This window comes from Leucoraja erinacea, chromosome 28, assembly GCF_028641065.1.
Source record: "Leucoraja erinacea ecotype New England chromosome 28, Leri_hhj_1, whole genome shotgun sequence".
NCBI lineage: Eukaryota > Metazoa > Chordata > Chondrichthyes > Rajiformes > Rajidae > Leucoraja > Leucoraja erinaceus.
The window spans coordinates 6,139,993-6,161,242 of NC_073404.1; the positions used below are offsets into that span (position 1 = coordinate 6,139,993).

Below are 21,250 nucleotides of genomic sequence, written 5' to 3' on the forward strand. Positions count from 1 at the left end.
GTAACTCGGCAGGTCAGACAGCATCTCTGGAATGCGTGAATAGGTAACATTTCGGGTCGGGACCCTTCTTCAGACTGATTCAGGCTCGAGAAGGGTCCCGACCTGAAATTTCACCTATCCATTTGTTCCAGAGATGCTGTCTGACCCGCTGAGTTACTCCAGCACTTTGTGTCTATTTTCGGTGTAAGCCAGCATGTGCAGTCCTTTCTTGCTACAGCACGGATAGAACGTTGGGGGTTTCAGGAGCATGTTAAAGGAGGAAAGAGTAGGGGAAAGGAACATGGGGGGCAGCTAGTGAACAATTGTGGCACGATCAAGGGTGCAAAATAGGCGGAGCATTGAAGTTCCATTGTGGGGTTTGGTTAAGGAGGTTTCAGGACAGGAGGACGCTACAGATTCATGATTTACTGATGAGATAGATAGATTAGATGGATGACCCTAGTGTGTGTAGGATAGTGTTAGTGTGAGGAGATCGCTGGGCGGTGTGGACTCGATGGGCCGAAGGGCTTGATTCTGCGCTGTATCACTAAAATTAACTAAACTAATCGGTCCAATAGCAGAAGTGTCCACGTCGCGGGGCTGGAAACTGGAGGTATCCAGAGCTGATTCTGCTACCACCGTCATCTCTTGCGACAAGTGATGGCTCCCACTGATTGTCGCCGGAAGCTTGCGTCCTTTTCAGTACGGACGATGGCAACGAGGTCAACATTTGTAACAAGATGGACACGAAAGGAAAAACTAAACTATAAATATGATTTAATGCTTAATGAATGTGATTCAATGGGAGGGCAGAAATTGTAAAAAAAAAACTTGCCTGCTTTATAGTAACATGAGAGAAATCCTACCCAGCCCATGGATTTGGAATATAGATGGGGTGGGTGGAGGGATGAGCTCATTCTGAAAGCAGCAGTGATAATAATAAATCTGGCTTAACAGTTCAATAGGTCCATTTTAAAATTTGGCAATTAACCTGCTTCTGACTTTAATACAAAGGAAATGATATCTGCCTTTGAGAAAGTGTATAATATTTGCATAGCATTATTTGGATAGAATGAGTCTCAGTCAAACTCATAGGTGTTGGCACCTTCCTAGCATGAAGAGGATAATAAAAAACACCTGTGGTGTAATTAAAGAGATGACGTTAATTACTTGATCAGCATGGACCCCACTATTTTATTTTCTCTTCTTGACATTTGCGATAATAACCAAATAATCTGTTTCTTTAGCAATGTTGACCGGGATAAATATTGGCTGGAGTAATGAAAGATAAGTCTTCTTAATTTCTTCAACACGATAGCGAAAGGTCTTTAGTGCCTACGTGACTTATTTTGCTGATAAAGGAAAGCCACACCACCCTGGCCATGCTCTCATTTCACTCCTACCATCGGGAAGAAGGTGTAACGAGTCTGAACAGCATGAAAACCAGGTTCAAGAACAGCTTCTTCCCAAACACCATCAGGGTCTTGGACACTACAAAACACAAACTAAATGATGGCCCAGTCAGATGAAGGATCTCAACACGAAACGTCACCCATTCCTTCTCTGCAGAGATGCTGCCTGGCCCGCTGAGTAACTCCAGCTTTTTGTGTCTATCTTCATTGAGAAATGAACTGTGCTTGAAACTGCAATAGTAATGGAAATGAAATGAAAATGCAATCAGCTGTTTAGCTTGGCCTGCCCTGTGCTTGAAACTGCAATGGCAATGGAAATGAAATGAAAATGCAATCAGCTGTTTGGCTTGGCCTGCCCTGTGCTTGAAACTGCAATGGCAATGGAAATGAAATGAAAATGCAATGAGCTGTTTGGCTTGGCCTTCCCTGTGCTTTAAATTGCAATGGCAATGGGAGTGAAATGAAAATGCAGTGAGCTGTTCAACCTGCCCTGTAATGAAACTGCAATGGCAATGGAAATGAAATGAAAATGAAATGAGCTGTTCGGCCTGCCCTGTGCTTGAAACTGCAATGGAAATGGAAATGAAATGAAAATGCAATTAGCTGTTTGGCCTACCCTGTGCTTGAAATTGAAATGGAAATGAAATGAGTTGTTTGGCCTGCCTGAAACCACTAATTTTGGCTGACAATAGCCGAGAAACCAGCCCCTTTTGCACAAAATGCCTGTATTAGCCCAGGAGGAGCATTTTGGCTCAAAAGGCATTAGTGCCAGGCCAGGAAAAGTCCAGAAAAAGTGCCTTTCACTGAGATTTCAATCAGATTTTTTTAAAGAGCCCCTTCAGCCCATCAGGCCTGTACTAGCCCAGAAGGAGTCCCTTTGGCCCATCAGTAAGTATTCCCCCTGCAAGTATTAAACCTCACCCCAGTATTTTTCTCCCTCCCTTCATTGGCTCCCTGTGAGATCCACACCAGGATAGACTTTCCTCCTTCATTACTGTGATCTGCAGAAAAAGATGAAAAATGTCTAAAATTGATTCTCCACCCTCTCCCCCTTCTCTCTCAGAGTCTCTCACGTGATTTGGGCAGAATTTCTGGCGGTTTCTGAGCTGCCAGCCCACCAGGCCTGAGTGACTGAACTGCCAGCCCACCAGACCCGAGTGACTGAGCTGCCAGCCCAATAATCCATTTGACCCACAATCTCCATACTAGCCCTCTGTAAATCAGTCCCTTCGGCCCACAACACCCATACTAGCGCTCCAGAAGCCCCTCCCCCTCACTGGCCACCAATATTGGAATTGGTGGAGAGGTGGAATATTGCATTGGGGGACCAGCCCTCCCGTGTGAACATGGGACCCAACGGGTCCCGCTTAGTCTAGTATCTTTTAAATGTTCTTATAAAAATCTGCCTCAACTATCCTCCTCTTACAGCGCGTTCCAAATACCCACCACTTTCTGAGTGGAAAAAGTTGCCCCTCAGGTTCCTATTAAATCTTTCACCTCTCACCTTCAGCCTATGTCCTCAGGTTCTTGATTCCTTGCTTTGGGCAGCACGATGGCGCAGCGGTAGAGTTGCTGCCTCACAGCACCAAAGACCTGGGTTTGATCCCGACCACAGGTGCTGTTTTCACGGAGTTTGTACATTCTCCCTGTGACAGCATGGACTTTGCCCGGGTGCTCCAGTTTCCTCCATAACTCAAAAAATGTACAGGTTTGTAGGTAAATTAACTGATAAAAAATTGTACATTTCCCCTAGAGTGCAGGATGGTGCTATTGTACGGGGTGATCACTGGTCGGAGCGGACTCGGTGGGCCGAAGGGCCTGTTTCTGTACTGTACCTCTAAACTAATTTAAACTGCTAGCACAGTGAAACAAAAACGTTTATGCCATTATATCCATTCTAACACATTTCCACGTAACAAATATGTACTGGGTCACACTTGTTTCTCCCATGGAAGGAAAGTCAGTGACTTGGGACGAGAGACATAGAGTTTTAGAGTCTTGCAGCGAGGAAACAGGCCCTTCAGCCCATCTTGCCCACACCAGCCAACATGTCCCATCTATAACAGTCCCACATGCCTGCATTTGACCCACATCCCTCTAAATTTAACTTATCTAAGTACCTGTCAACTCCCTTCTGGCAAGAAACTGCCAGTTAAGTGATTTTGTGGACATATTGGATATTATCTTTTACAATGCCACAAGGCAACAAAATCTTTCAAGATTTCTCTAAAGAAATACTCAAATCCCCTTTATTTCTCTTTAATCTCCAATCTGTTCCGAGCCGAAACGTCTTCTTTCCCTCGAATGTAAACACAAAAGGCTGGAATAACTTAGTGGGCCAGGCAGCATCTCTGGAGAAAACGAATAGGTGATATTTTGGGTCTTCTTCAGACTCACAGACTCTTCGTTCCTTCCGCAGATGCTGCCTGACACACTGAGTTCCTACAGCACTTTGTGTGATTTTTTCTGTGTCTCTTGTGTCCCATTTAAAGAGCTACCTTGAAGGAACACTGCAGAGTTTTTGCTGCTTAGTTACTTTATAGTTAATGTAAAATGTTTGGAAAGGCTTGAGAGTTTTTAAAACTACTGGTTGAGACTCGGATCCAAGAAAAATATTATTCAGCCATCTGTGCACGCCAAGGTACTGTCAACAAAAACAAATTGTTACGTTCATGTCATTCGATATATTTAATTTGGAACATCAGAGATAGGGTAGGCAGCCAGAATCTATGTCCCAGGATGGAAATGTCAAATACAAGGAGGCAGAGCTTTGAGGTGAGAGTGGGAATTTTTGAAGGAGAGGTTTTTTTTGTGTAAGGTGGTGGGTAGGGTTGCCAACTGTCCCGTATTAGCCGGGACATCCCGTATATTGGGCTAAACGGGATCGCCCTTGTCCCGTATTTGACTGCTATTGACTATTTGACTACTCGGGTCGAGGGGACTGTTGGGTCGGAGCGCCGCAACCCGCCCTGCCTCACCCGTCCCGACGTAGTGCAGCCCATGGAGTGCAGCAGCAGCGCCTCGCCCATGGCCCCATCGGTCAGCTGTCCAACCTTCGGACCTTCGCTTACCGCCGACACCACCACCCCTCCTTCTCATGGCCGATCATTGATTCTTGAGTTGGATGGGGCGCCGGACTTTGCGCTCGTTGTCACGCGGGCCAAAACTCCTCAGCTGGCCAGCCGGCTGGGCTTTGTGTGCAGTCCCGCATCGGGGGCCAACTCATCATTCACACAGCTACGGCAGAGTCGGTCAACTAATTGCCGTTGGGAATTTGTCCCTTATTTTGACCTTTTGTCCCTTATTTTGGAGTGAGAAAGTTGGCAACCCTAGTGGTGGGTGACTGGAACACACTGCCTAGGGGTGGTGGTGGAGACAGATACAATAATGACATTTAAGGGACTTTTGAATAGGCGCTCAGATATGCAGGGAATGGAGGGACATGGATTATGTGCAGGGAGGTAAGAGTTGGTCTTGTTATCATGTTCGGCACAAACATTGAGGGACGCAGGGCCTGTTCTCATGCTGTGCTGTTCTATGTTCTATTTAGATAATTTATGAACATTGGTTCAGAATAAAGAGCTGAATACCAAAGGTGTATAGATGTTCACGGATCAGTAAGGCACAGAGCTGGTAATAGAAAGTAGCAAAGAATCATTACCATTTCCATAGCAATCTGCAAATTGGTTGGACATCTTAAAGCACATTACATAAATACTTCTGAGAAATAGTCATTGCTGTGATACTAGAACTATTAGCACAGAAAATCAACTATGAGAAACCTGAAAGAACCGGATAATCACTTTTTAAAACCAATTTTGATTTGGCAGAGGCATGGTGGCGCAGTGGTAAAGTTGTTTGAGACCTGGGTTTAATCCTGACGGCAGGTGCTTGTCTGTACAGAGTTTGTACGTTCTCCCCATGGGTTTTCTTCAGGATCTTCGGTTTCCACCCACACTCCAAAGATGTACAGGTTTGTAGGTTAATTGGCTTGGCGTAAATGTAAATTGCCCCTTGTGTGTGTAGGCTAGTGTTAATGTGCGGGGGTCGCTGGTCGGTGCGGACTCGGTGCGTCGTAGGGCCTGTTTCCACTCTGTATCTCTATACTAAACTAAACTCTGTTGAATCAAGTGGAGAGTATATTCGTCTCAGATGGAATTGCTGCAACTTTGCACTCTTACTCTGGACTCCGTGATGTTACTGCCCAAAATCCCAATGTGTTTCTTTCCACTCGTGTACATGGCTTTTTGAGCACAATTGATACGGCTCGCTGGAGTTGCTCCTGACCATTCATAACTTCATTGCTGTGTTTGTCCTAAAATCATTCTGTCACAAAGATGGTGGGTTTTTCCCATCAATAAATTGGCCTTTGATTCAACTTAAACATTTATTATCTCCAGACTTTTGCTGTGAGCAATAATGATAAGTTACTGTACTAGTAACTCAGTGGGTCAGGCAGCATCTCTGGAGAACGTGGAGAGGTGACGTTTCAGGTCGTGACCCTTCTTCAGTCTGATGGGAGGAGGTGGAACCTCTTCAAAGTAGGCATACCTTGAGGAGATTTCACACTGGAGCGGTCAAAATGTAGAAAAAAGGAACTGCAGTTACTGGTCCATGAAAAAAACCACAACCAGTCTGAAGAAGGTTCGCGACCCAAAATATCAGCTATCCATGTTCTCCAGTGATGCTGCCTGTCCCGCTAAGTTACTCCAGCACTTTGTGTCTTTGTTCATAACCAACATCTGTAGTTCCTTGTTTCTAATAGATACGAGTACTCTGTTCTTCTTCAAAATTCCGGTGGGCGGCGCGGCTCTGGCCAGCAGCGGCCTCTGCAGTCTGTCCGCGTTTTATTATTTTTCTGTCTGTGTTTTAATGTAGTTTTTGTTATTTTTTGTTGGGGTGTGTGTGTGGGGGTGGGGGTGGGGGGGGGGGGGGGGGAACTTTTTAAATCTCTCCCTGCACTGGAGACCCGACCTTTTCTCGTCGGGTTTCCGTTGTCGTTGGGGCCGCAACGAGGAGCGGCCTACAACAGGAAGAAGCCGGGGACTCTGGTGCTACAACTCACCGTCGCCGTCGCGGGGCTGGCCGAGTCCGGAACGGGTGGAGCGGTGGAGGAGCGCTGCTGCTGCTGCTGCTGCTGCGGCCCGACCGGAGAGTCGGAGGCTCCAACGACAGGTCTGTGGACGGCAGCACCGGGAGCCCGCGGCTCCCTGGAGGGAGACCGCTTTTCAGGGCTCTCGCAACGGCGACTTCACCCGCCCGAGTTGCGGGGTCGAAGAGCTCCTGGAGCGGGGCCTGACACCACTGCCCCGCGCGGCTTGGAATGGCCGCGGGACTCTGCGAGCGCACGCCGGGGGCTCTAACACCAAGACCCGGTGTGCGACCTCGCACCACCCGGCGTGGCTTTAATGGCCGCGGGACAATTGCCATCGCCAGCCGGGGGCTTTGACTTTGACTCTGACATCGGGGGGGGGGGGGGGGGGGGGGGGAGAGAGTGCAGTGGAGAAATAAGTTTATTTGGCCTTCCATCACAGCAATGTGATGGATGTTTATGTAAATTATGTTGTGTCTTGGGTCTATGTGTTTGTATGTATGGCTGCAGAAACGGCATTTCGTTTGGACCTCAAGGGGTCCAAATGACAATAAATGTATCTTATCTTATCTCTTATCTTATCTATCTTATCTATCTTATCTTATCTTATCTTATCTTATCTTATCTTATCTTATCTTATCTTAAAATTATGCCGTTGTATCTTTTGCACCCAACTTGGGCGAAGGGTGCTGTTTTGGATTAATACGAAATATAGAACAGAACAGCACAGATACTGGCCCTTCGGCCCACGTTGTCTGTGCTGAGCACGATGCTTACTTAAGCTACAGGGAAGATAGGCTGGGTCCCCTTTCACTAAAGCGTAGGAGGCAGAGGGGTGACCTTGTAGAGGTTTACAAAATCATGAGGGACATAGATATGGTGAGTAGCTGAAGGCAGGGGAGTCTAAAGCTAGAGGGCATGGGTTTGATGTGAGAATGGAACGATTTAAAAGAGACCTTAGGGGCAAATTTTTCACACGGAGTGTGGTGCATAAAAATGCATTTTCAGATGAAGAAGTGGAGACGGGTATGATTACGACATTTAAACGGCACTTGGACAAGTACAGGGATAGGAAGGTTTTAAGGTCATAAATGAGAGGGGAGAAGTAGGCCATTCAGCCCATCAAGTCTACTCCGCCATTCAATCGTAGCTGATCTATATCTCCTTCCTAACCCCATTCAGCTGCCTTCTCCCCATAACCTCTGACATCCGTACTAATCAAGAATCTATCTATCTCTGCCTTAGGGTTTTGGAGGGATAACAACTGACATCAGGAGTCATTCATAGTAGCCAGTTAGTCAACCAAACAGCACATTACACAGGATGTGAGAGCAATGTGGCACCACAATTAAAGAAGGCATACGGCGTCCTTGTCTTTATGGGTTGGGGCATTGAGTATAAGAGTCGGGGAGTCATATGGGGCTTTATGGGACTTTGGTGAGGCCGCATTTGGAGTATTGCGCGCAGTTCCAGTCACCCCATTACAGGAAGAATGTGGCGGCTTTGGAGAGTGTGGAGAGGACATTTACCAGAATGCTGCCCGGATTAGAGGATATTAGCTCTAAGAAGAGTTTGGGCAGGCTTGTCGTCGGCAAGTGGGGCCAGCTCAGTTGGGCAACCTGGCCTGCACGATTGAGTTGGGCCGAAGGGTCTGTTTCCGAACCAGGTTCTCGGGCCCTGTGAGGATGCGGCTCTATTAGCAGTACCTCTGTCAGGAAAGCTATTCGTACAGCTCTAGATCCCGTATACTGATTAGGGCCACAACATGTTCACAAGTTTTATGAGTAGAATTAGGCCATTCGGCCCATTGAGTCCACTCCACCATTTAATCATGGCTGATCTGTGCCTCCGAATCCCATTTTCCTGCCTTCTCCCCTAACACCCGTTCTAATCAATAATTTGTCTATCCCTACCTTAAAAATATCCATTCACTTGGCCTCCACAGCACTCTGTGGCAATGAGTTCCACAGATTAACAACTGGAACTCAAATCCCCTTACGCAAGGTATTTAAAGAGAGGAATTAATCTTAGTTCCAAGACCTGGTTACTGATATGGATGTCAGATAAAGGCTGGGCCAGACTAGGGTAGAATTGCCTGCGCCATCCTGCTGAGGTTGACGACTGAATAGTAAACATTTGTCAGAGATATCAGGAAATAGTCACCATGTGAAAAACACCTCCACTGCAGCATGAGTCTGCATCTTCAGACTGACATTTCATGGAATGAATTATGCTTTGTTAATGTATTTTAAATAAAACTCTGTAGATAGACACAAAAAGCTTGAGTAACTCAGCGGGACAGGAAGCATCTCTGGAGAGAAGTATTGGGTGACGTTTCGGGTCGAGACCCTTCTTCAGACTGTTCCGCTGAGTTACTCCAGCGTTTTGTGTCTATCTTCAGATTAAACCGGCATCTGCAGTTCCTTGCAACATATAACTTAAATAAAGGTCTTATACATATCGCTTAGTTTCCCTCAGATTGCCAAGTGTAATTTAAAGAAGAGATAGTTCATATGGAAACAGGCCCTTTAACCCAAAGTCCACGCCCACCATCGAACAACCGTTGACACTGGTTCTATGTTATCCCACTTTCTCATCCACTCCCTACACATTTTAGGGGGGCAATTTACAGAGGTAAATTAACCTACAAAATCCACACATCTTTGGGATGCGGGAGGACACCGGAGCACCCGGAGGAATCCTATATGATCACAGAGAGAATGTGCAAACTCCACACAGACAGCAGACAAGGTCAGAATTGAATCTGGGTCTCAGGTGCTGTGAAGTGGCAGCTCTACCTGCTGTGCCGTTGTACCGTTTGGAATGTGTTCTGCTATCTGTGTTGGTCGTGAGTATTAGTGTCATAGAGTGATACAGTGTGAAAACAGGCCCTTCGGCCAAACATGCCCACACCGGCCAACATGTTGCAGCTACACTAGTCCCACCTGCCTGCGTTTGGTCCATATCCCTCCAAACCTGTTCTATCCATGTACCTGTCTAACTGTTTCTTAAACGTTGGATTAGGGTTGCCAACTTTCTCACTCCCAAATAAGGGACAAAAGGTCAAATTAAGGGATAAATACCCGACGGCAATGCGTTGACCGACTTGGCAGTGGCTGGGTGAATGATGAGGTGGCCCAGGTGCTGGACTGCACACCAAGCCCAGCTGTCGGGCCAGCTGAGGGGTTTTGTCCCAGGCACCGGACTTTGCGCGCGCAAAGTCCAGCACCCCATCCAACTCATGAACCGATGATCGGCCATGAGAAGGAAGGGCGGTGGTGTTGGCGGTAAGCAAAGGTCCGAAGATCGGGCAGCTGGCCGGGCTGCGACCGACATGGCCACGGGCGAGGCGCTGCTGCTGTACTCCATACATTGCACCATATTGGGATGGGTGAAGCGGGGCCGGACGCAGTCTGAAGAAGGATTTCGGCCCGAAACGTCACCTATTTCCTTCGCTCCATAGATGCTGCTGCACCCGCTGAGTTTCTCCAGCATTTTTGTGTACCTTCGATCTTCCAGCATCTGCAGTTCCTTCTTGCACAATTTGAAGATAAGTTTGTTATCTTTTATATGTTTACTTATGAATCGTTGCAAAATAAAATAAGATATAGCATCACTCACTTTCATTTAAAGTAATCCCCACATCAATAAATGGATTAAGGCACACTAGTTCATACAATTTCAACCGTAAAGATCTATTGTCTTTCAATACCTAAACAAGAGCAGTGTCGACTTCGCTTCAGATCTTTTTTTTTTAGTTTTTATTGGCATGAATAGTGAATAGTTCTTAATGCCTGATCTAAGCTTTCCTGCCACAACGACAGTGCATTCCTCCTATAAATGGTGTTGTAAAGGAATCCATCCACACTTTCAATGGAGTCTCTCCCAATTGGAGACGTTTGGGCAGAATTTCAATGTTCCATTGGGCAGAACATAGGTTTGTGGGTTAATCGGCCTCTGTAAATTTCCACCATGTGTAGGGAGTGGATGTGACAGTGGAATAACATATAACAAGTGTGAATGGGTGATCGATGGTCGGCATGGACTCGGTGGGTCGAAGGGCCTGCTTCCATTCTGAACAATTTTCAATTTCAAGATTGTGCTTTACAAGTTTTTGCATGATTGGCAATCTAAGTTTCTTCAGAAGGCTGTTCTGTGTTTTATTTTAAGTGCACGTAACCAGATATTGCCACTTCTAAGCACATTGAAGGACATTGGTGCTTTACTCTTTGTCTCTCATGCCACCATGCCTCTCCGCACCTTTTTCTGAACAACTAGCCCATACAAACAACAGCGGCTTAAATGGCCAAGATGTAATGTGTACTGAGGGATAAAGTTGGCTGAAGCACTGGAAAAAAATTCCCTTGCTCATCTTCGAATTATGGGGTGCCAACTTTAAACACTCCGCATAGGGCTAATAGTGATATCCTTGTCATCTCATCAGGTATGAGAGAGCCCAGTTCATATCACAACACATCCTTGATGCTGCACTGAAGAAGCAGATGAGACAATGTGCTTCAAAAACAAAAACTGCTGAAGGCACTCAGCTGGTCAGGCAACGTGATTTGGAAGAGAAACTGTGCCAAGTGAATGGACAAGTCCGAAGTTTACTTCAGTTCAGTTCAGTTCAGTTTAGTTTAGTTTAGTTCAATTTTAGTTTAGTTTAGCTCAGTTTTAGGTTTAGTTTAGTTTAATTTAGTTTAGTTTAGAGATACAGCGTGGAAACAGGCCCTTCGGCCCACCAAATCCATACCGACCAACTTATATATATATATATATATATATGTAAATGGCTCGATTGTAATCATGTATTGTCTTTCCGCTGACTGGTTAGAATGCAACAAAAGCTTTGTACTGTACCTCCGTACACGGGACAATAAACTAAACTTAAACATTAAAAGTGACAGTAAAAGAGAAGCAAATTGAGACTGAAAGTTACAGCCACATTTGTTTAGAGAGAAAACATTTGAGTGCTTACCTTAAATGGTTAAACCCAATATTTTAATTGAATTTAATCCCAAAATCTTCAGCATATGCAGAATGTATATATATATTGTGTATATATTATATATGTGTGTATATTATATATATATATATGTTATATATATATATGTGAATGCATACATACATACAAATATATATATATATATATAATTTTTGTATGTATGTATGCATTCACATATACACACATATATACAGGTAGCTGGGACATGTTGACCGTTGTAGGCAAGTTAGGCCAAAGGGCCTGTTTCCACACTGTATCATTCTATGCTCTTTAATAGATGTTCTGTGTATGATGTGGAACATGATATTAAATATAATGCTTATAGGAGTGCTGTTATGATGTGTAGAACCAAAGAGGATAAATGTCCAAAAGTGCTGGAGAAACTCAATGGGTGAGGCATTTATGGAGCGAAGGAAATAGGCAACGTTTCGGGCTGAAACGTTGAAGCAGGGTTTCGGCCCGAAACAATGCCTATTTCCTTCGCTCCATAGATGCAGCCTCACCTGCTGAGTTTCTTCAGAATTTTTGTCTATCTACTAAGATTTTACATGTATTTTACGGTGTTTTTATATGCAATGTATTTATATGTAATGTTGTCCTTTGTCTGAACCTTGAGTCTGAAATAAATTTTTCATTATTATTATTATTGTTATTACGACTTTATCATGGAAACTAGACAAATTCTCACCTTCAAGTTGTAAAAATGAGCTGCAGATGCCGGTTTATTTAAAAAAGGATATAAACATGCTGGAGAGACTCAGCAGGTCAGGCAGTCATCACTGGAGAAGGTGGATAGGTGAGGTTTTGGGTTGGCACCAAAGATACTGGCACCCTTCTTCACTTAGACTGAAGAAGGGCACTGATCTGAATCCATATGTTTTCCAGAGGTGCTGCCTGGCTCGCTGAGTTACTCCAGCACCTAGTAGCATTTTAAATATTGTGCTCGTTGGAAAACTGAGAGTAAATGATGTTTGCTGGGCGGCTCTGGTGAGGATCAGGTTATGCTGTTGCTGTTTATGCAGCTGAAAGGGTGCGCGGCCCCTTTAAATGTGCAGCAACTGCGCCGGAGCCGCTCCCTCCCGCCCCGTCCGGGTGCTGCCGCCGCAGGAAGGTGAGGGGAAGCCGGGCGACCAGGGACAGGGAGGCCGGGGTAGAGGTCTCAGCCCCAATGGTTCAACAGAAACTCCAGGCCCCACGGTGGAGAAGACCCCCCTCTGGCCCCACGGCGGAGGTGTTGTTAGGCTCCACAGTGGAGGAGGGTCATTGTCCCCCACGGTGGAGGAGCTGTTTGTCTCCACGGTGGAGGAGTTGTTAGGCCCCACGATGGAGGAGAGCCTCTGGTCCCCACGGTGCAGCAGGTGGAGGAGTCTCAGTGCTGCAAGCTCCGTCCGCGTGGGTGTCTGCTGCAGGAGTCCCCGGGACTTGCTGCACCGCGCCCGGCTCTGGCTCTGCCCGAGGCCGAGGCCTGCCGTGGCGGAGCAGGCCGCTGCCCCAGTGCAAGGGCAACCTGCACCACACATGGAGCACAGAATAGCTCACCATATGTATTCTTAACCACTCTGTCTAAATGTGTTTAAGAAAAGACTGCAAATGCTGGAAAAATCAAAGGTAGACAAAAAAAGGAAGATAAATGCCCCATAGATACTGCATCACCCGCTGAGTTTCTCCAGCATTTTTGTCTGTCTAAGTGCATTGTCAATTTGCTCTCGCATCCCATTTAATGTGCTGCTTGGTTGACGAGCTGGCTACCGTGAATTACTCCTGATGTCAGTGATGCCCTTCGATTCAACTCGTCCATGCCAACCAAGATGCCCCATCTCAGTTAGTCCCATATGCCTACGTTTGGCCCATATCCTAATCCTTTCCTATCCTTGTCTCTTTACAAATACATTTTAAATACTATTATAATACCCGTCTCAACTACCTCCTCTGCTTGTTCGTTCCATATACCAACCACCCTCTGAGTGAAAAAGTTGCCCCTCGGGCTTCTTTTAAATCTTGCTCCTTTGACCTGTTTTCACTGGTTCTTGATTCCCTGACTCTGGGTAAAATACTCTGTTTGTTCACTCTATCAATTCCCCTCATGGTTTTTATACACCTCTATGCGATCACCCTTCCTGCGTTCCAAGGAATAAAGTCTTAATTTGCCCATCCTCTCCCAATAGCTCAGGACCTCGAGGTACGTTCCAAGAAATTGGAAGTTGTTGGTGGGGAGATTAGTTCAGTTTAGTTTAGAGCTACAGCATGGAAACAGGCCTCCACTCCACCCATTCCACACTGACCAACGATCACCTGTTCACACTGGTTCAATGCTATTCAACTTTCGCATCCACTCCCTACACACTAGGGGCAATTTACAGGAGGACAATTAACATACAAACCAGCCCGTTTTTGGGATGTGGGAGGAAACCGGCGCACCTGGAGGAAACCCACATGGTAGCAGAGAATGTGTAAACTCCTCACTAAGACGGAACTCGAGGTCAGGATCGAACCTGGATCTCTTGCGCCGTGAGGCAGTCACTACCAGCAATGCCACTGTGCTGTTCCAATTTACGTAGTGCAAGACTATCTGAGAGAATGTAGATCAAGAGAAGGGAAGTGGAAGTAACTTGAGAAACCACTGGACACCATGGTGTGAACGACTTCTCTCTGCAGTCCGAATTTCCATGATTTAGAAATTTGTTTTTGAAGTAAAGTTACTGCAAATTTATTGCAAAGGTTACTGTGAAGAAATAAAGTAAATGCAGGGAATCTACGGTCCAGTTATGTGCAGCAAGATCTCTGAAGCATTAACATGTTAAACTCGCAGTGATACAGGTTCGGAGAAAAAAAATTCCCTCAGCTCTTTAAAATAATACCATGAGAGCAAATAGCTTTGATTTAATATCCCAACTGAAATCGGTACTTCTGACCATACTGTACTTACATAGTAGTTTGTAGGCGCAGCGCCAGAGACCCAGTTTCGATCCTGACTATGGGTGCTTGTCTGTGCGGAGTTTGTACATTCTCCCCGTGACCGCGTGGGTCTCGTCCGGGTGCTCAGCTGTCATCCCACACCCCAAAGACATGCAGCTTTGTAGGCTAATTAGCCACTGCAAATTGTCCCTAGTGTGTAGGATAGAACAGGGTGATAGTTGGTCAGCACAGACTCGATGGGCCAAAGGGCCTGTTTCTACGCTGTATCTCAAAACCAAATTAAACTAAATGTTGAGAATTGCTGCCTCACTGCGCCAGAGTTTGACCTGGGTTTAATCCTGACCTTGGTGCAGTCTCTGTGGAGTTTGCACATTCTTTCTGTGACTGTGTGGGTTTCCTCCAGGTGCTCCCTTTTCCTCCCACATCCCAAAGACGTGCTGGTTGGTTGGTTAATTGGCCTCTCCAAAATTGCCCCTAATGTGTAGGGAGTGGATGTGAAAGTGTGATAATACAGTCCAAGTGTGTAATGGGCAATCAGTGGACTCGGCGGACCAAGGGGCCCTGTTTCCATGTTTTATCTCCAAACTAAATTAAACTTTTTGACTTCAATCGTAATTGAAAACATGGATGCTGAAATACAGCAGAAACTGCTGTAAGTACCCTTCAGACCAGGGAAGCAGCTGTGTGAGATGAGAGAAATGGTTAAATTTCCCGTTCAATGTTCGTGCATCAGAACCCAGTTTAAAATCTTTCTTCTCAATCGAAAGACTGAAGGGCCTGTCCCACTTGGCCGTCATTTGCGCCTCATTTACGCGTCATATGTAAAATAGGTCGATGCGTCATGACGCATGGGGTGCGTGTGGGTGATGCACGCATTACGCATGGTGCGACGTGTAAAAGTAACTGCCATTTATGATGTATTTAGAAATGTATTTGCAGTGTTTGGAAACAGGCCCTTCCACCCACCAGGACCCCGCTGTCCAGTTCTATATTCTAGGAACAATTTACAGAAGCCAATTAGCCGACAAATCTGCACATATTTGGGGTGTGGGACGAAACCAGAGCCCCCGAAGAGAACTCACGCTGTCACAGGGAGAAGGTATAAACTCTGTATAGACAGCACCTGTACTCAGCATTGAACTAGAGTCTCTGGCGCTGTGAGGCAGCAACTCTACCACTGCGCCACTGTGTACAGTACACTGCAGAGATGCTTGTTTATATGATAGACACAAAACGCTGGAGTAACTGCAAGTCAGGCTGCATCTCTGGAGAAAATGGATAGGTGGCGTTTCAGGTCGGGAACCATCTGGCATTCATGAGTTGGGTGTTGCAGGAATTAAGTTATTTCATAAATGTATACGAACGTTAAGAAGTTTGGCTTTAAAAATAATCATGCAATTAGTTTTTTGCAAGAACAATGATGTAAAAAATTGATGCAGGATGTTCAGTTCCTTCCAATTCCTAAGTTTATTTTAGTTTTAGTTTAGAGATACAGCACAGAAACAGGTCCTTCGGGCCACCAGCCATCTCCGCACATTAGTACTATCTTACACACACTAGGGACAATTTACAATTTTACCAAGCCAATTACCTTACAAACCTGTACGTCTTTGGAGTGTGGGAGGAAACCGGGGCACCCGGAGAAAACCCACGCTGGTCACGGACGGAACGTACAAACTCAGTACAGACAGCACCCGTAGTCAGGATAGAAACCGGGTCTCTGGCGCTGTAAGCCAGCAACTCTACCACAGCGCCACCGTGCCGCCCTTCTCGTGAACTCATCAAAATGTGTATTTCAGGTCGGGCCATCAGCTGAGGCAGGAAGTCGTAAATGTGGAAGATGCCGCCCTTGCCCGGTGCAGAATTGGTACGGACGCCTCTCCAGTTATATCGGTACCTCTTTCGATGTTGCAGGCTCCTTCCAACACAAACCATACAGCAGCATTACAAGCATACAATTAGACAGGTGTGTTCAATGTCGTGAAACAAACTATTCAAATATTTTGAAGCACTTCCTTATTATGGCACTTTAAAATTTTAACTTACTATTTTTTCTCCATCCATGATTTTTAATTCTGGAAATGAACATTGTAATATTGGAAGGGGGAAATAAGTTTGTATAATCTTATAGTGCAAATTACAAACCAAATAGGGGGGTGGTTTAGTTTAGTGATACAGTGCGGAAACAGGTCCTTCAGCCAACCGGGTCTGCACCGACCAGCGATCCCCAAATATTAACATTATCCTACATATACTAGGGAAAATTTACATTTATACCAAGCCAATTAACCTACAAACCTGTACATCTTTGGAGTGTGGGAGGAAACTGGGAGCCCCCGGAGAAAATCCACGTGGACACGGGGAGAGCGGACAAACTCTGTGCTGACAGCACCCGTAGTCGGGATCAAACGTGCGGCCAACCAATTCCACACCAACCATCGATCACCAGAAAATGTGGCGCCTAGGCCGGGTGAAGTGGCCGATCTCAACCTCATGGGGACTTCCGCAGCTGATCGGCGGGTCGAATTTGCCCCCCTGTGGCCAGGACTCTGGAACGTCCGGCCTGGAAGGAGCCGGCAGATCCGTCCCATCGCCGATTTCTGAGGCCGACTTTGCGGGCGGGTATCTCTGCCCCTCGGCAGCCTAGATGGATGGTTCAGGCATCGCCCTGTGTTGGTCACCACAAAATGGATATTCCAGAGAGGCTCTAGAACCGAGGGTTTCATCTGTGGTGGACCTGTACTTTCATCATTCTACACACAGGATGTCATGGTGGCGCAGCGGTAGGGTTGCTACCTTACAGCGGTAGAGCAGCTACCTTACAGCGCCAGAGTCACCGGTTCAATCCTGACTGCGGGTGCTGTTTGTACGGAGTTTGTACGTTCTCCCTGTGACCCCGTGGGTTTCCTCCGAGATCTTCGGTTTCCTCCCACACACCAAAGACGTGCTGGTATGTAGGTTAATTGGCTTGGTGCATTGTAAATTGTCCCTCGTGTGTGTAGGATGGTGTTAATGTGCGTGGATCACTGGTCTGTGCGGACTTGGTGGGCCGAAGGACCTGTTTCCACGCTGTATCTCTAAACTAAACTTCTTATTGTTGAAAGTATGTTGTCTGTAACACATTAGTGTGATCTAGGGTCATGGAATCATACAGCATGGAAACAGGCTATTCAGCCCAACTCGCCCTTGCCGACCAAGAGCCCCCATCTAAGCTAGTTCCCATTTGCCTGCATTTGGCCTTTGTCTCTCAAAATCTTTCATATCCATGTACCTGTACTTATCCATGTGTTTTTTAAATGCTGTTATGGTACCTTCCTCCACAACCTCCTGTGGCAACTTGTTTTTTTATCACCGCCACCCTGTGAATGAACAGGTTGCCCCTCAGGTTCGTATTATAGACATTAGACAATAGATGCAAGAGTAGGCCGTTCGGCCCTTCGAGCCAGCACCGCCATTCAATGTGATCATGGCTGATCATCCCCAATCAGTACCCCGTTACTGCCTAATCCCCATATCCCCATGACTCCGCTATTTTTAAGAGCCCTATCTAGCTCTCTCATGAAAGCATCCAGAGAACCCGCCTCCACCGCTCTCTGTGGCAGAGAATTACAAGTACATTGTCTTGGCCCACTCGCCTTAAAACATATCTCTTCTTGATTTTGATTCCCTATGCTGGGTAACACACTCTGTGCATTCACCCTATCTGTTCCCCTCATGATTTTACAATTTCCCTCATGAATAATGGCTGTCATGATTTTATGATTCAAAATGCTGGAGCAACTAAACGGGTCAGGCAGCATCTCTGGAGAAAAGGAACAGGTGACGTTTCGGGTCGGAACCCTTCTTCGGGCTAATATTAAGGAACCTCCTTTAAAAAGGCAGTTCTCCAATAATTAAGACAAACTGGCAAATGATTGAAATGAAAGATACAGCATAGAAACAGGCCCTTCAGCCCACCAAGTCTACGCTGCCCATCGGGCAAACGTTCACACACGTTCTATGTTGTACCGCTTTCACATTCACTCCCTACATAATGGAAACTTATAGAGGACAACTAACCAACAAACCTGCAGGTCTTCAGGATGTGGGAGGGAAACCGGAGCACCCGGAGGAAACCCATGTGGTCACAGTTAGAACACAAATGGCACCCAAGGTCAGGATTGAATCCGGGTTTAGTTTAGAGATACAGCGTGGGAACAGGCCCTTCAGCCCACCGAGTCCGTGCCGACCAACGATCATCCATACACTAATTAGCATTATGGACAATCTACATCCACCCCTAGGGGATCGGAATTTAGGGGAAGTTTAGGGGATTGGAATCTGAACTACACTTCCTGCATCTTCCATGATGTGAAAGGCCTCCAGGTGCTTTGGAGGAAGAACATTCATTTCTGATTGCATTTGAATGGGAATGACAATGCAGCTACATCAGCAACAATGTTATGTGAATGGGTGCCAACATTTGGAGGTGCACGGAAAGCATTATTGCGTTGATGCTTATCATCCTGAGAGCTACTCAGTTATCAGGCATTTGACTGAAAACTATTGCTTAATGAACTTCCTCCTTTTTCTTGGGCAATTGCTCAGTCAATCTCAACTGAGTAGCTGAAGATAGACACAATATGCTGGAATAACTCAGCTGTCATTCATTTCTTTAATAAGTGAGCACCTTCACATGTGTTGAAATTACCCAAACAATGAGTTTAAGTTTGGTTTCTTGTCACGTGTACTGAGGTACAGTGACGATCAGAGTAGTAAACAATGTTTACGCCTCAACGGTGATTTTAAACATTTTTATACTTGGAAGATTCAATGATATTGTAAGCGTGTTTTGGCGAGGCAGGTTTCCAGTGCACTGTGTTTGGACAGCCGACCTTGGCAGCAGTGGGAGCCTCGGCAGCAACGGGAGCCTCGGCGGCGGTGAGGCTTCGGAGGCAATGAGAACCTCGGCGGCAACAGGGAGGGGAAGACAATGGGGACCCGGTGTGGGGGGATCGCCGTGAAGAACAATGGAGGACCCAGTGGGGGGGGGGGGGGGGGGATGGTGGGAGAACAAATGGGGACCTGGTGTGGGGGGGGAAAGCACTCTAGTCTTAGGCTCCTCTGCCCAGGGGATAAGCCTGCATTCGTTTGCTTGTTTGTTTGTTCGCTTCGGTTAAGGTGCTGTGCACATGGCAGGCAGCCAACATTCGCTTGTCTTTTTCTTTATTTTCACTTTTAATTTCATTTTAATTTCAAGTTTCCGTGTACCTTGTTGGGTGTTCGGACTGTTGGCAGACCAATTTCCCTTTGGGGATGAATAAAGTTCTATCATATTGTATCGTATCATATGATGAATCATACAGAAAACATTAGAGCAAGACGAGTCTTTATGTGCTCTGCCCGATTCACCTTTACTGCAATGACATTGGCCTTTGTCTGTGGGAGTGCTACACTACAATGCTGAGAACAATATTCTGCACTCTGTAACCTTCCCTTTTTGTTCTATCTGTTGTGTTTGCGTTTGACGATTATATTTACGCATGGTATACCTGACCTGTTTGGATAGCATGTAAAACAAACCTTTCACTGTACTTCAGTAATAAATAGTAATAAACCTACACTGAAGTATCACTACTTGGCTGAAGAACTGAAGACAGGCAGAACCTAGAATGGAAGATAGACACAAAATATTGGAGTAACTCAGCGGATCAGGCAACATCTCTGGACTCAAGTATTTCTCCAGAGATGCTGCCTGACCCGTTGAGTTGCTCCAGCATGTTGTGTCTATTTTAATATTAGATTTTGAGTTAAATCCTATTAGCATCCAATGCTGGATCCTGTTAAATGTGGTCTTTGTTGGCAGGAACATCCAAACAGTCTGAATCGCATTAAAGTTCCTACTTTAACTTCAAACATTGGTAAGGCCAAAGAACACTGGGCAGTACAGTGGTCGACATTGCTGCCTTTCAGCGCCAGGATACCGGGTTCGATCCTGACAACGGGTGCTCTCTGGACGGAGTTTGTACGTTCTCCCCGTGACCTGCGTGGGTTTTCTCCGAGATCTTTGGTTCCGTCCCACACTCCAGAGACATACAGGTTTGTAGGTTAATTGACTTGGTATAAATTTAAATTGTCCCTCGTCTGTGTAGGATAGTGTCAATGTGCGGGGATCGCTGGTCGGCGTGGACTCAGTGGGCCGAAGGGCCTGTTTCCGCACTGTAGCTTAAACTAAACTAAACATGAGACCAGAGGTAACGGCGGAGTAGTGGCTTTGGTTTGAAGTCAGTGGAAGGATCCGAGAGACTGAGGAAGTCGGAGAAAGCAAAATACTTATAATGGGGAAGTCGAAAGGTCCAAGTTTAATTTTCATATGGAATGCCACTACCTAAAATCAGCGCTCCCATTAGTTTATACACGTCCTAAACGGCATTGGATTCAGACAATCGCCGAGAAGATATCAAGACTGGATCTTGCCCTTCATATCAATAACCAATTATTAAAACTATGCAAACAACTGATGTGATTGGCTTTGATAACTCAGATTACCAGAGTTTGTAAATATGCTTTCCTCAGAATTTATTTACGAGGCAGTCAAGAAAAACCATTTGTTGACATATTGATCTATTAACTTGAACAAGGTTCACTGTATTTACTCAGCAGGCTGTGTAACATTGACGACTCTATCCAGAAATAGCATTAGTAATTGGTCTAATTTCGTCAGTGGCATCCGTGCAGACTGTGGTTTTGTTACTCAAAAGAAAACATGTTTGAATGATTGAGGAATAAGTCATTGTTTAAATAGATAGAAATGTTTACACTCAAACATTTGGAAGGATTTATTGCAGCAGATGTTAATACTTTGCC

At 45.8% G+C, this 21,250-nt stretch overlaps 1 protein-coding gene across 3 annotated transcripts in view; it reads left to right on the forward strand.

Annotated features, from left to right (window-relative positions):
- Positions 1 to 12,460: 12,460 nt before the first annotated feature.
- The window catches only part of lyrm9 (LYR motif containing 9), a 20,558-nt gene continuing 11,768 nt past the window's right edge, over positions 12,461 to 21,250 (forward strand). The window contains exons 1-2 of one of the 3 annotated variants that reach the window (XM_055657585.1): positions 12,461 to 12,599; positions 16,204 to 16,370. In XM_055657585.1, the coding sequence (XP_055513560.1) occupies positions 16,236 to 16,370 (135 nt within the window). In that variant the 5' untranslated portion in view covers positions 12,461 to 12,599; positions 16,204 to 16,235. Of the gene's footprint in view, positions 12,600 to 12,850; positions 13,097 to 16,203; positions 16,371 to 21,250 lie in introns of those variants that run through there. The other 2 variants (XM_055657587.1, XM_055657586.1) reach the window with 2 other exon arrangements.